General features: G+C 49.6%; 1 protein-coding gene across 6 annotated transcripts in view; it reads right to left on the bottom strand.

Moving 5' to 3' along the window:
• Zfh2 (Zn finger homeodomain 2) overlaps positions 1-14,772 on the bottom strand; it is a 315,460-nt gene that overhangs the window by 99,256 nt on the left and 201,432 nt on the right. For 5 of the 6 annotated variants that reach the window (XM_076815521.1, XM_076815523.1, XM_076815527.1 and 2 more), the window contains 3 exons: positions 9,627-12,466; positions 6,348-9,056; positions 5,791-6,238 (listed from right to left, as the gene is read on the bottom strand). In XM_076815521.1, the coding sequence (XP_076671636.1) occupies positions 5,791-6,238; positions 6,348-9,056; positions 9,627-12,466 (5,997 nt within the window). The remainder of the gene's footprint in view (positions 1-5,790; positions 6,239-6,347; positions 9,057-9,626; positions 12,467-14,772) is intronic. The other variant, XM_076815525.1, reaches the window with a different exon arrangement.

Genomic DNA, 14,772 nt, shown 5'->3' with positions numbered 1-14,772 from the left:
GCCGCGTCCCAGAGAAACGACACGTGGCCCGCCACGAGCCGGAAGGACGCTGCCGCGAAGGGGCTCGCGTCATGAATTCTTCCGAGTTGCGCCCGCTTTCATCCCTCGTCGCCTCTTCCCGGCCAACCCTCGAGGAGCACGCCGAAATATGTAGATACGAGTGAAATAGAAAAGGCGCGACACGTGGCTGCGGATCACCTTGAACCTCTTCCTCTCGGCGTCACGATTCCAGATGAAACGCGGCTCTGCTAGTCTCCGGCGGCATTGTCATTTTAAAATACCTACGCTCTCTTATTTATTCATGCCTCTACATTGATATGTTTATTCGACAGTGCTCCCGCACGAAATTGCCAGCTTAGTGGTAGTTTCCGAGGGTTAAGGTACGAGGGTATAGTGTAACTGTATAATGGGACGAAGTGGATGAGAAATTTAGACGTAGCTGCGCGTCACGCGTACCGTAATGTGTCGATATCTCGAGGGAGATGATTCTTGCGACCATCATAGACATTTCGCTTAATTTAAGCGATGAAAACCTTGGGGTTTATTGCCCGATTTGCGAAGCATTTCAGGCGGATCAAGACACTGAAATTGCTTTACGTCGCACTTGTTCGACCACAGGTAGAGTATGCTTCGGTAATCTGGAGCCCGGGGCATATGGTATGTAGGAGCTTACTCGAATGGGTCCAGCATAAGTTCTGTAGGCTAGCTATGAGAGCAACTGGTAGTCCTATGCGGTTCTTCGATCATGACTACCGTCCGGCCTTACGGAAGTTAGGGCTCTCCAACCTTAGTGACCAACCTTAGAGTCTGTTCTGACCTCTTGTTTCTTTACAAATTAATTCGCGGTCAGACGAACTGTCAGGAGTTATTGTTGCTGATATGTTTTTACGTCCCACAACGGTTACTGCGTCAGAAGCTCCTTTTCGAAACGAGGGTTCCGGACTACAGGCATTGCACTGATGATCCTTTAAACCGCGCTATGGATGAGGTTAACCGTTATATAGCCGATATTGACTTGTTCTCGATCGCGTTCGACTCGTTCCGGAGACAATTGTTTAATCGATTCCGTGTTTAATTTAGTATTTTTTTATGTCCGTTGTTGCTGCGAATTATGATCGTTGTTTGCTGACCGCTTTGTTTTGTTTGTTCTGTTTGATATGGTTTTGTTCTTTTTTGTATTTTTATTGTTTTAGGTACTGCACTTATCTGTATACACTTTTTTGTATCCTAAAGGGTTTTCCTGTAGATAATAATAATAATTTAAGAAGACGAAGCTTCTACGGCCGACCCCAAGCGTGACCATTAGTAGGGATAAACCGATCCAAGTGAATGTGAGTAATTACTGGTACTGTCGTTTCGATACTGAGTAATTTTAGTATCGATACCTACAGTTACGATACCTATTTACTTGGTATCAGAAAAAAGTCCTCGTGTCAAAAGATTTATTCTTTGATTGATTTATCCTACCAATATAATAATTGCGAAAGTGTGTTTGGATGTGTGGATGTTTGTTACTCGATCACGTCGCAACTACGCAACGGATCTTACTGAAATTTTGTACATAGGTACGTAGTCTAGGACCAGGAATAACTTATAGGACACTTTTTATCCCGATTTTTTTACCCGATCTGGATCAAATTTTGCATAATTACTCTCTAGAACCCTGCGGAAAATATAGGCTACCATAAAATCTGGACATCCCACCCCTTCCCTCATATTTCACCCTCTAAACACTCCGTGATAATCGAAGTTTTACGCGCGCGACGCCAGATACTTTGAGCTATTTAGTATGTCAAATAAATCTTAGTTAATAAAATACTATTTGTCCTTTCTCCCTTCTGCATTCTTTTAGTATGTTACACATACCACATCTGTATATCGAATTTTATTTTAATAAAATATATTAATAAAGAAGAACTCTACTAATTTTCGTTCGCTACAAGTAGGTATCGATACTTGTAATTCAATGCTGAGTAGATATCTGTAGTTTCTTTCGATACAAGTTATGAGTAAAATTATCGATACCTTGATGGTATCGATTCATCCCTAACCATTAGATCCAGCGTCGAATACGGTGCCTTCGACGTGACGCCCGTACAAAAGGCGCGAAAACGGGTAGCGCGGAGTTCAAACGCGCCGACGTTTCGTCGCCGCCGAGGAATCAATTTTCCGAGCGAATATTCCAGCCCTTTGTTCTCTTATTCCTTCCACGAGCCTCGACCCATTCAGCGCGTCAATCGCGTCGTTTAGGGAATCTCGTGGAGGTGGTGGTGTCGGCGGGGCCCGCTCGCTGCCACCGACACCGACCATGACCGCGAGCACAATGGTTCTCGCAATCATCCACCTCCTCACGCATCGTCGCGTACAGATCAGCCTCTATTGTTAAATCGGGCGACGCCTCGAAAAAGCACCGCGACTAATTACCAGCCGGTCGATCGACAAAACCTTGGAAAGTCTGGTATAAATCACGTAACAATTACAAAGTCATCGAGTCGATGACTCCTACGCGCTGTCCCCACCCCCGCTGTGCACGGGCCTGTTATTGTTTCGTTCCTAATTGAAATCATCCAGGTGGATCGCAGATGACGCACCACTCGAGGCGTGAATTTCGACGACTTACGATCAGCTTCAAAAGCATCGACGAGACTTTGGCTTTGATTTTAGCGCCTGCTGCTTTTCAGGGGGACTATAAGGAACGGTTTACGATTTTTGTGTTCAATGGTGACACGTGAAATAAGAAGAGTGACGGAATACAGATGTCTAATCGCAAGTTGAACTTCTATCAAGGTGTTCACCTCTATCAAGGTGTTCTGGTTCTGCTAAAAGAAAGCCTTGATGTATGCCCACGTTTTGTAACCTGATTAAGGAAATTAGAACAGGATTTCCTCTAAAGGAAACGGTTTCCTATTGCTCACGGGTCCGTTGTGAAAATCGCCGCGCAGGCAGAGATATTAAGTAGCTGGCTGCAATACGTCGGGTTAGTGCTTCCATGTCACTTCTAATTTGTTCCTCGGGCGCGAGTTAGTCTCTCAGTTCGCGGCTGCTAAACCAATCCCAGATAAATCGACATGCTTTTTGCAACGATAGGGGGCTTGGCTGGCTGGCGACGACTCCATGTACGTCAACCGAGCCGACCCGTATTTTAATTACCTCCGTTTTTAATTACCTCGCCGTACACGACGCGACAAGACGAACTGGGCGGTGATTCGTTTGAATGGCCGCTGTTTATGGAAAACCGACTGGTACATGCCGAGAAACTCGCTTTCTTCCGCGTCGGGTATCACCTGCCCGATCGTGCGCGAGCTACCTACGCGCTGGTTGCAAACTCGCCTGTTAAACAAATGCACCGTTATTCGCTTCCCGGGGCGCATGGGACGGCGGTGGACTTAGATGCGGCTGGTCAGTTCACGACAGCAACTTACCCGAAAACAAAGCAAAGGGAGGAGGGATGATCCAGCGAGGGCGGGAGTTAGGGATGGGTTCCAAAGGCATGTTGGATTACCTCGCACGTGTGACGGGGATCGGTGTGGATAGAATCCGATTCTCGGCGAATTTATAGAGTCCTGCAGAGTGTTGAAAATCTTATTAAATCTGGAAGCATCCTGAGCCTACACACACGCGCATACTTCTACTTGCACTCTTCCGAAGCAGAGAAACTCGTCGATGCCTTGAGGGTCTGATCAAGATTTCCAACACCATTCGAGACATTCGCGATACTTGAGATTCGAATAACGTGGGGAGTGATTGGGGCGACTGAATGGATCGAGGACTTGCGGCAGAGCTGATTAAACGCCCGTCGCTGTTAGGGGTGGAGGATCGCTGGTGGCGGGTGATAACTTGAAATAAGAAGAAAAAAACCAAAGTTTAATCTTATGATAGTATAGCTTTATTTTAGACTAGAACGGAAAAATAATATAATAATAATAATATAAAATAATAATAATAATTAATAATAATAATTAATAATAATAATAAACTATATACACAAGAATAGTAGGGACTGACATACATTAACGTTGTTTGTCGTCTGTTCATGTCTGTTGCGTGTGTTTGTGTGTGTGTCTCCGTGCACGCCTGTGCCTACGTGTGCGACGGTGCTCGCGCACGTGTCGCGTGTATGTGTTCGTGTGTGCCTCGTGTCGACGAAGAAAAAAGAAGCGAGAAGCCGGGAGCCACACCCTCGTCGGCGGCGAATACGAGCTCGCGCGAAATAAAATAAATTGTGAATGAAACAAAAAAGGGCAAAATGAAAAAGAACAGAGAAACAACGAAAAATAGAAGCGCAAAAGGAGACGGACGTGTGTATGTCGGGCTTTGATCAAGGTCGAGAGGCGAACCCGAAGCGAGCCCGCGTCCGATATGCGTGGGCAGGCGAGAGTGTGACTATCACAAAAGGGAACTCATAAATAACTAACGCATAAAACAATAATTAATTAGTAGTAGCCCTGATTAAGATCGATGTCGTCGTGAAATGGCAAATAGGATTCCTCTCCTTGGTCGCGTCGACGCGAAACGGAGGGACAGGGGCCTGGAAAGTGGGTAGGGAGTAACAAGACGCGTAGGGACGGGAGGGAGGGAGTTTAAATATACGTGCCCTTGGTATTTCTCGGAGGAGCGCGTCTATAGCGAATTATGCGGCCTCGTGGAGGCCAGAATCGGGACCGTTCGAGATAAAGGGGCCCTAGCCAGGCCTCGGTGATCGACAAGGACTATGCGAAGTATTTACAACGAAAATGCTTCAGGCACGATAAGAAGGAAGATGGGGCTTGAACGCGAGATGACACGGTGTTGGAATGGCTTCGCGGATATAATGACGACGACGACGACGACGACGACGACGATGACGACGACGATAATGATGATGTAGTATCGGAACGAGGGGGGAAGAAGGGGAGATAGAAACAAAGGCAAGGGGGCGGAGGAGAGGGAGTGATACTTCGCTACGCTATGTACGAATTAAAGGCAATGTATTCTCCGTTCTTTCTGGCTATACTATAATGCATCAAACGCTTCGAGTAATAATCGAAATGGACATTACTAAGGTTCCATTATAAAACATAATAATAAAGTTCGTAATAATTTGTATCTCTCTCCGGTTGCGATGATCGTTTTCGTTTAAAAGTTAATGCTCGATGCACACTCACCCGTACACATTTTTCCCCACACTCTCGGTCGTTCACTCCCTCGCATTTGCTCTGTCTTAACGTTCGCTCTCACATTCACCCTCTCGCATTCTCTCTTACGCTAGAATAGTCATCTGATAGGAACTTTCAGTATTGCCTAGCTCTGGATATATTATATTCGCACTATACATGTAAAGATTTCTCGAGAGTTTTCGTATAAATTCCATAGCTCGACGGGCCCCCTAGAGTATCACACGGGCCAAATTATACAGGCGTATGTATATACACGCGGTGAACAAAGGACACGTGCACAACATACAACGACGCGACGGGCGCGCGTTCGAAATTCCTTGTCACGATTAATAGTAAAAAGAGGACGAGAAATCGAACGGCGGGGACACTCCGCCGTTCCCATTTCGCGAGTCGCGGCTTAAAAAGAACAGTCGAAATCTGATGGGTGAACACGCCGAGTAGCTGTCTCGACGTTGGTCAACGAGGATGAAACGAAGGGAACAAAAGCGTCTCGAGTCTAATACCCATTGTCTCTCCTCGTAAAGTGAAATCAATTAAGAAGAAGAAGAAGAAAGGGAAGAAATAGATCAGAATTTCGAACGAAACGCGGGTCGAACGGTCGCTTACGAGTCTAAGAGGTCAGCCAGACACTCACCGGCCGTGGTGGTAGCCGTGCTAGCCGCTGCGGCGCCCGGGTGTTGCTGCTGCTGTGACTGGAACATCGCCGTGGGATGGAGGAACAAGGATCCGTACATCATGTTTTCGTCCGACTGCTGCTGTTGGCCAGCCTGCTGGCTGCTGGCCCCGACCACCGACGAGTTACCGATCCCTTGCGCACCGCTGTTGCCGGTGGGAACGATCGGTGCACCAGGCGTCGGCGGCACCAGGCTGCCTTCCTCGACGGCGACGCGCACAGACTCGATGTGCCGTCGCGAGAACACGTGCTCCTGGAGCGGCGACTTGGCCGAGTATCGTACCGAGCAGAGCCTGCACTCGTCGGGCCCCGTGGGCCCGCGGTGCGGTTGGACAGCCGAGCCCTCGGCTGGCAGGCCAGCCGCCAATCTGGCTTTCTTCTCCTTCGCGCGGGCGTTCTGGAACCAGACCTGCAACTCGTTTCGATTAGACCGCAAGCCCGTCGACGCCGAGACGATCGCGTGCAGAGAACGCGAGCGTCCCTTAGCACCGATCAGTAGCAGGACGGAGCGCCCTTACCTGGACCACGCGCTTCGGCAGGCCTATCTCACGACCGAGCATCTCGCACTCGGCCATGGTCGGTGTCTTGTAGTCCGAGAACAGCGACTTCATCACCTTCACCTGGGTCGCTGACATCTGCGTGCGATATCTCTTGCCGCTGGACTGGCCGGTCGCGCCACCGGTGCCTGTCACAGGCGTGACAGTGACACCGCCGGTCCCCGCGGACGCGGGCCCCTGTCTAGAGCTCTGCGTGCTCGATGCTGGACTCGCCGGCCCGCTCTCATCGTCCAGGAACTCCGTGGTCTCGCTCATGCTGTCGTCGTCGCAGATGCTCCGTTCGGAGAGGTCGGTCAACGGGCCGCAATCGCTCCCGCCACGGAAATGAGCCGCGTGCTGCTCCTCTAGGAGGTTGCTCAGCCCACCGAGGCTCAGTTTCATCGGGCGGCTAAGGTCCACTGGTTTGCTCAGATCTAATGGCGACTCGCCGCTGTTGTTTCCCGTTTGATGGTTCGTTGCTTCTTGCTTGCCGTTACTGGCGTGGGCCTGTAGCTCGCTGATGTATCGCTTCATGGACTCCTCGTAGTACTTCTTCAGGGAGGCCTCCATGTCGGTGTTGAAAGGTGGGAACAACGGTGGCATCATGTTCGGCGTGCTCGGGTTCGACGGAGCGGACTCCATCGACAGCTCCTCGTCCGGGATGTTATCTATGTTCACTTCACCACGGGCTACTTGATCGGCGTGCTTGCTGCTCAGATGCGACTCCAACGCGGATTTCACTTTGAACAGCGCCGGACAGAACGGGCACCGTTTGTTGATCACTTGGCTGTGCGCGCGGAACTGGCCCTTCCGCTCGCGGGCACGAGTATTCTGGAACCACACTTGAACCACTCGTTTCTTCAAGCCGACCTCCCGAGCGATCGTCTCCAGCATTTTCCTCGACGGATTCGATTCGACCTGATACTTCTGATACAAATAATCCAGCTGCTCGGGTAGTATCGTTGTCCTCAGACGTTTGTCCTTGGGCTGCTCGCTGTGCTCCGAGTTGGAGCGGCTCTCGCCGCCCGTTCCCTCCTCGAAGTCGTCGTACTTCCTCTTCCTGTCTTGCATCATCGCGATAAGGGGGTGAGGGGTGTCGGTAGCCACGCCGGACGTGGCGCTCAGCGCCTGCTGCTGGAGAATCCCGAACGGCGAGTCTGGTGGGTAAGCGGGTGGGAACAGGGACGGGTTCATGATATGTACCAGTTGGTGCTCGCGCCAGAGCTCGAATCGACCGAACATCAGGTTGCACTTGTCGCATTGAAAGCTACCCTCCTTCGACTCGGTCTGCGACTGCGACTGTTGCTGCTGTTGCGTCTGCTGCTGAGGCTGCTGATGCGACTGCGTTATTGTCTGCTGCTGATGGTGCGGCGAGGTGGTAGCGTTGAGCGGTTGTTGCAGTTGCTCAGCGAGAGCAGGGGCATTAGTTGAAGTATTGGACACGATGTTCGCGGTGGTGGTCGTGGAGCTGCTGTTACTATCTTCCGAGCTCAAAACCGCGGCGACTTGAGCTGCGGCGGCCTGCGCTTGTGCACTCCTCTTCGCGTCCTCCTCCTTGAAGCAGTGGGTCTTCTGATGTCGAATGAGCTCGTAGTACCTCTGGAATACCAGCAAGCACTTTTTGCATTGGTAATTCAAGCCTGGAGTTCTTTGGAAACGGCCTGAACCGTCGTCACCCTCGCGGTTCCCCGTTGCCACTGGCTCGGCGGCCGGCTGGTTCTCGTAAACTTTGCGCGCCTTCTGCCTGGCATTTTGAAACCAAACTACGATCACGCGCGGGCTCAGGCCGAGAAGCTTGCTCAGATATTCCAAATCGTCGTCCTTTGGGTACGCGTTGTTCTCGAAGAACTCTTGAAGGACCTTGATCTGATAATCGGTGAATCTCGTCCGATTAGCCCTTTTCCCGGAGCTGCTACCCGACGAGTTGTTACCGTTCCCGCCGTAGGAGTAATCAGTCGGCCCGCGACCAGGGCTCAGGGATCTCTGCGGCGTCAGAGCCATCGCCGTTATGGCGCCTTGCACGACTCCGCCTGGGCTAGGGTTAGGGTTGGCGAAATTCTGCGGTCCCAGTTTTGGCGGCAGCATGGGCGTGCTTGGCGTGCTGGTCGTCGACGGGGCATGGGACGATACGTCGTGGTGCATGCCAGAGAACACGGAGCTCATGCTGAGAGCCGGAGAATGTGGTCGCGACTGTTGCCCACCCGAACTTCCTGGAGAATGATGCTGTTGCTCCTCCTGATGTTGCGACTGTTGCTGAACGTGGCACTGCTGCTGCTCCTGGATCTCCTGCTTGATCTCGCTGGCCTGAGACACGTTGACGTTCGTCGTCAATGGCGGAGGGGTTGCCTGCTTGTTTGGGCTCTTGTCTTCCGAGGAACTACTTCCAGACACGCTGGAGTTCAACGGTGTAACCTTCGCCTCTCCTGTTTTCTCGTATTCTTCCAGGTTCAGCGTGGTGCTCGGCGGATTGTTGAAGTTATAGGGGCTGTCTTTGTTACGCTGACGCTCCTTGAACAACGTGTTTCGGAACCAGTGCTTGATCACTTTCGGTGGTAAACCGCTCTGCGCCGCCATATCCAGAATTTGCTCTTCGCCCGGCGAATTGTTAATATCGAAATGCGCTCGGAGTATTTTGAGCTGTTCGTCTGTTATACGAGTGCGTGCTCGCTTCTGCGAGGCAGCTGCGTTTGCCTGTAACACGGAAACATTACGCATGCTTTCTTCCTCTGTGCCTCGTGTCTATAGAAAATTTACCGCGTAACCAGTGTAACCAGCAACCTGGCTAAATCTATATTTTTTAATACAACATCTTTAGAACACGATCGAAGTTTGGTGTATACGTATTCGTGACGCTTCAGTATTTCACAATCATAGCGTTTACGTAGACGTAGCGTTTAATCTTACATCACAGAAATATCGTCCTATTGGCGATTTACTCTATCCAAATTATGAATGTAAAAAAATAAGGACGCTATCAAAAAAAAAAAAAAAATGACATGTGTTCCGAATGTCCTACACAAATTGTACTTTAATTCCTATGAATCCTAAATCTGCATTCAAATATCTCACTAAACGAATCTTGAGAATTAAATGCAATGCATCGGTGTACAATTTTCTCAACGAAATTCTCGCGGTAGTGAAGCGAAAACTCCCGAAGCACTTTACTGTCCGAGCACCAGAAACGACGACGGCCGCATAGTAAAGCTACTAGCAACCGAAGTTGCTAAAAGTAGAAGAAAAATATACCAGAAAATTACTTACCGCTGCCGCTTGTTGCTGCTGCAAGGCGAGATGTTGCTTAGCCAGGAGGTCAGCTTGGGCATTGATAGGCGGATATCCGGTGGCAGCGCCGTCGTAGGGTGGCGGTGGTAGCATCATGGGAACCAGTGGTGGTTGTAGATTCATGGCAGCCAAAGCAGGAACGTTCAATCCAAGCGGTAGACCCATCATTCCCATCATCAATCCTGGATACTGTTGCAGTTGTTGCTGCAGCTGAGAAGCTGCCATAGCATTCAAAGCAGCTTGCATTTCGGACATTTGCTGGGCCAGAGTCATCTGAGCATGCTGCTGTTGTTGTTGCTGCTGCTGCTGCTGTTGTTGCTGCTGCTGTTGCTGCTGTTGCTGCTGTTGTTGCATGTGATGCGACTGATTGGTGGACAAAACGGTAGGTGTAGTCGAATCGGTGCTGGACACTGGCGTGTTACTCAGTGCTGGAGTCGTTGCTGGCGTGGTCGACGTAGCTTCTGGGGTCTTGCTGATACGTTCTTTACTCTCACTGTTCTCCTCCTTCTCTTTATCGCGTTGCTCCCTGTCAGAGGTGAGGTCTTGCGGCTGGCTACACGCCGGCGTGGAGCTTCTCGGTGCAGACGACGTGGAAGAGGACGTAGCAACCGTCACCACGACGCTCTTCTTCTCGTACTCGCACTTGAACTGTTGCGCGTACTTCTCCAAAAACTCGCGAGGCACCAAATCACGGTGCACCTCCTCGCAATGGGCCTTGAGCACCCAGACGCTACTGAACTCCTTGTTACAATGCTGACACGTGCTTCTGGTAAGCTCCGGTATAACGTCGTCGTCGCCGGCCTCCTCGGCCTCCTCCTCCCTCTCCCTCGCGGCTTGCGCGGCGAGAGCCTGCTTCTGCTGCTCCTGCTTCTGTTGCTCCTGCTGAGCCTGCAGCGCGGCTGCAGCTTCCTCCTCCTTCCGCTGGCGTCTTTGGTGGTTCTCGTTGAACTGCATGACCAGGTCGAAGCCGAAGCTCTCCAACAGATGCTTATACATCTGCGACGTCTTGTGCCGCGGCTGCGACAGAATGTCCTGCGTCGTCTGCGTCGAGTGTTGGACGCTCTGTTGCATGTGCTGTTGCGGGCTAGGCGTCGTTGAGGCTGGTGGCGGTGTTTTCGCGGGCGTTGACGGGACGAGTTGCTGCGACGCTGCCAGTTGTTGAAACAAGGCCAGCGGGTTGCTGAAGATACAGTAAAGCTGTTGGTGCGTGGCGAGCTGTTCTTGGTTCACGAATAGAGCGCTGCACCGAGGACAGGAGAGCATCGTTCCACTGTTACTGGTGTTGGCGTTGACCGGTGGACTGTTCGGGCTTGTCGGCGGCGGTTGTTCGATCAGTGGTCGGGCTAGGTCTAGTTGCCCGCTGGCGGCTAGGTCTGGCAGTTTACTGGCCCTCGTCTGATGGAGCACGCTCCTCATGTGTATATCCAACGTGCTGCCCTGGGAATAGGCCACCTTGCAGATGTTGCACTTGTATGGCTTCTTGTCCTGGTCCTGCTGGGAGTCCGGCGACTCTGTCGGGCTAGCCGGTGGCACGACCGAGATCAGCGTGTTATTGTTACCCTGCTCCTGCATCGCTCTCTTCAGCTTGTGCAAGTGGCTGACGCTGTTGTAATGCACCAGCAGTATGTTCTTCTGGGTGAAACTCTCCTTGCAGACGTCGCACTTGTACGGTCTGTTCGGGTCCAGGTACTTCTCCATCGGGTAGGACATCTTCTCTCCTTTTCGGTGCAACAACGTTTTGTTATGCCCGGTGAGGTAGCTCTGCCGCGTGAACGCGACTTTGCAACGGTGACACTTAAATTTCCTACCTGGATCGTGATAGGAATCTTCGGCGACCGGCTGGCTGTTCAGATAGTCCTCCAGCAGACGTTGCTCCTTGTGCAACGGCGACGAGTCGCTAGCGTCGCTCTCTTCCTCCTCCGCCTTGCTGGCATCGTCCTCGACGTTCTGCTCGCTGCTGAGGTTACCCTGCCTCCTGAATGCTTCCTCTGTGAGCGCCTGAAACAGCGGATGCGCGTGCAACAGGCTCTGCTTGTATTGCGCCAGCTCGTCCTCGTGGAGGTCCGCGTGAGCCGACTCCACGTGTCTCTGCAACGCCTGCACCGAGCGAAACGAACGTCCACACAGCGGGCACTTGGTCGCGTCCCTGATAGCGTGATACTGCGAGTGCTGTTGCAGCTTCTCCAATGTTTTGAACGCCAGGCTGCACTGGCCGCACCGATATTTGTAAACGTGCTTCTCGCTGACGGCCAACGTGGGCGTGGTAGCCGGATGGGTCTCTCTATGGTGTTGCTGCAGCTCCTCCAATGACCGACAGATGCGCCCACAAATTGTGCATCTGGTGATCTCTTCGATCTCCTCGTTCGTACCGCGCTCGCTCATGTCTTCCTCTTGAGACGGCTTGGCGGTGGTGGTTGGCGACGTCGGCGTGGTCGCCGACTGCGTGCTCCTCGGATTGTTGTTCAGCCAGTGGCTCTGGTCCACCAGGAGCAACAGGCGCTGCAACCCGTCACTGTTCACCGAGTGTATCTGCATCACGTGCTTCTCCAGCCCCGAACGCTCCTTGAATCCGTCCTGGCACAACGGGCACAGCAAGTCTGGCGGTGGTTCTTCTTTCACGGCCTCCGCTTTGTCCTCGGAGTCCTGTACGTGGGCCATTTGCAAATGCTGCCTCAATTCATCGCGCGACGTCGGCTGATAAGTACAGTACGGGCAGGTGACTTCCTCCTGCTCGTTCTCCGGCTCTTGTTCTTGCTCCTGATCGTTGTCCGGCTCTTGTTTCACCTCGTTGCCGCACTCGCTACCTTCCTCTCGCCGTTCTGGAAAAACGCAAAATGGATTCGCTTATGGGTGGGAATGATATTACTGACATGAATGCGCGATATGTTTAGCATGTAAATCGTAAACGAAGACGCAATTATATTGGCGTAATAATAATGACGTTGAAATAACTTGGAAACATTCGCAATGCAAACTGTTCGATTTAATTCGTTCCATGAACGAGCAACGTTTTGCACGGATTAACGTTAGTCTTTAGACGGATATTAGCGTAAAATAGGGGGGGAAATGTTTCAACCGCGGGGCGGTGAAATCCGGAAACCCCATTAAATACCGTGCAACCGAGCTACGTCAACGATAACAGTACTGATTCGAGCAACATAAATTCGTATGCTTTAATACACCGATTACTATCTTTCGATAACGCGAGCGTGTAATTCACCTTTCTATTAAGGCGCCGATAAATCGTCCATCGACACAGAAAATCTTAATAGCCGAAAAAATAACCATTAATCTTGCAGCTGCATGCGAACGACGATGTAAGCCGGTAATACTATGAGAGAAAGTAAAGTAGCTATGTGCAACAACAGCGAAAGCATTTCACACGACGCGTCGTGGGGAAATTTCGCGATTTTATGGCCAAAATCACAAAAATAAATTTTTCAATTCGACAAAATAAATGCAAATGTCAATTGAAGAACTAATATGAGTATCAAATGCCACCAATTTTACTGTTAAATTTTTTAATGCAAAGCTCGTGTAGACTCTCAAATCTTTATGTTGATGTGAGGTTAGACCGATCGCAAAGAATTAATCCAGATTTTCAAGTTGCTTCAAACACTTATATTGTGTTATTCATAGATCTGAAAAGAATTCGAAGGCATGGATTCAATTTCTGGGGGTGCATAAGATAGCTTTTTGTCCTCAAAATAATTATGTTTCGGTTTTTAATACGTAATTTATACAATTTTTAATGTAGTGTTTTAGACATAACCTGTTTATATAAGAATCAATTTTCAATACATAAAATAATTATCAATCCCATAATATTTTGATTCTATAAATGCAATTATTAATTGCTAATAGTTGCTAATCTTGTAATTATATGCATTTTTTTAAACACGATCCAGTGTGTCTTGTCTAACATACGACATAACTGTGACCGAGACTGGATCACATGTTATACATTACAAACCTTTTTATTCTTTTTTAAACGACTTTATTCAGCTTCGATCCTCTGTTTGATTGTTTGTATTATGTATGTTTGTTTGTCGTCAGAAGCGATAACCCTTCTGCTATGACCTGCTGGACTGTATCAGAGGCATGCTCTAACAAAGAAAAAAGTGTATAAATGTAAATAATTAAAAAATCTTTATCGTTCGTAATTTTTGTAAGTGCTGCTTTTCGGATAATTTAGTTTCTCATATATTATAACGTAAAAGTGCCGAATTTTATATATTAAAAATAAATTTTGAAGAGTTTGCCACGAAAATGGATATAGTTCTTCAATTGACATTTGTATTAAATTTGTAAAATTAAAAATGTTCATTTCTATAGTTTTGGCCATAAAATCGCAAAATTTCCCCACTGTGCGACGACCAGAATTTCCCTTTTAGCACTACATTTTCATCGATTCTCCACTTCCTTGTTTCGTGTTCTTCTTTTATAAATATTACGGCAATCTTTGCTTCCAAGTTCGGAATACAGTATAGTAACTCTTGGCTAACGTGATAAACAAGTTAGCTAATCTACAATAGATCCTTGAAATAGTGTCAAATGATGCTTACGATGTCCCTGTATTCATCGGAGAACGTAACCGCCGAAATTGTTGAAGCAAATTGACGTGAGTCAGCTCAATAATTTCATTCGCGTGAAAAGGGAAAGGGCCCCTGGCTCGAGCGTCCCGTATTACACCGTATTAGGAGAAAGAGTTTTGGTAACGATGAAAGGCACCGAGGGTGACTTTCTCGTGGCGGCGATGGCGGTGTGCACACATCGCAGATGCTTCCTCGTCCGAAGTAACAAGACCATTTGAAATTACAGATTGCCGATGGGAAATTATCGATGGGTCACCCGTGGGGAGGGGGGAAAAAGGGAAGCGTAGACGGCAGAAAGAAAGCGATACGAGAAATAAAGGAGAACCGCCTATTCGCGTGGTCTGGTATTGTCCGAAACCGCATTTACATCAAGCATGCGTCAGTTGCGAGGACATGGCACTACGATGCAACGCGTGCTGCTGGTTTCTCTTCGTGTACGTGCCCTCTCCTCGTATATTTATGTAAGTATACAGCCCCGTCGATATAATAACCCTTGGCATTGTGCATGCCGCGGTGGCACACGCCACAGC

The sequence above is a fragment of the Andrena cerasifolii genome, chromosome 6 (assembly GCF_050908995.1).
Source record: "Andrena cerasifolii isolate SP2316 chromosome 6, iyAndCera1_principal, whole genome shotgun sequence".
In the NCBI taxonomy this organism is placed as follows: domain Eukaryota; kingdom Metazoa; phylum Arthropoda; class Insecta; order Hymenoptera; family Andrenidae; genus Andrena; species Andrena cerasifolii.
This window is presented reverse-complemented; position numbering and strand designations above follow the sequence as displayed.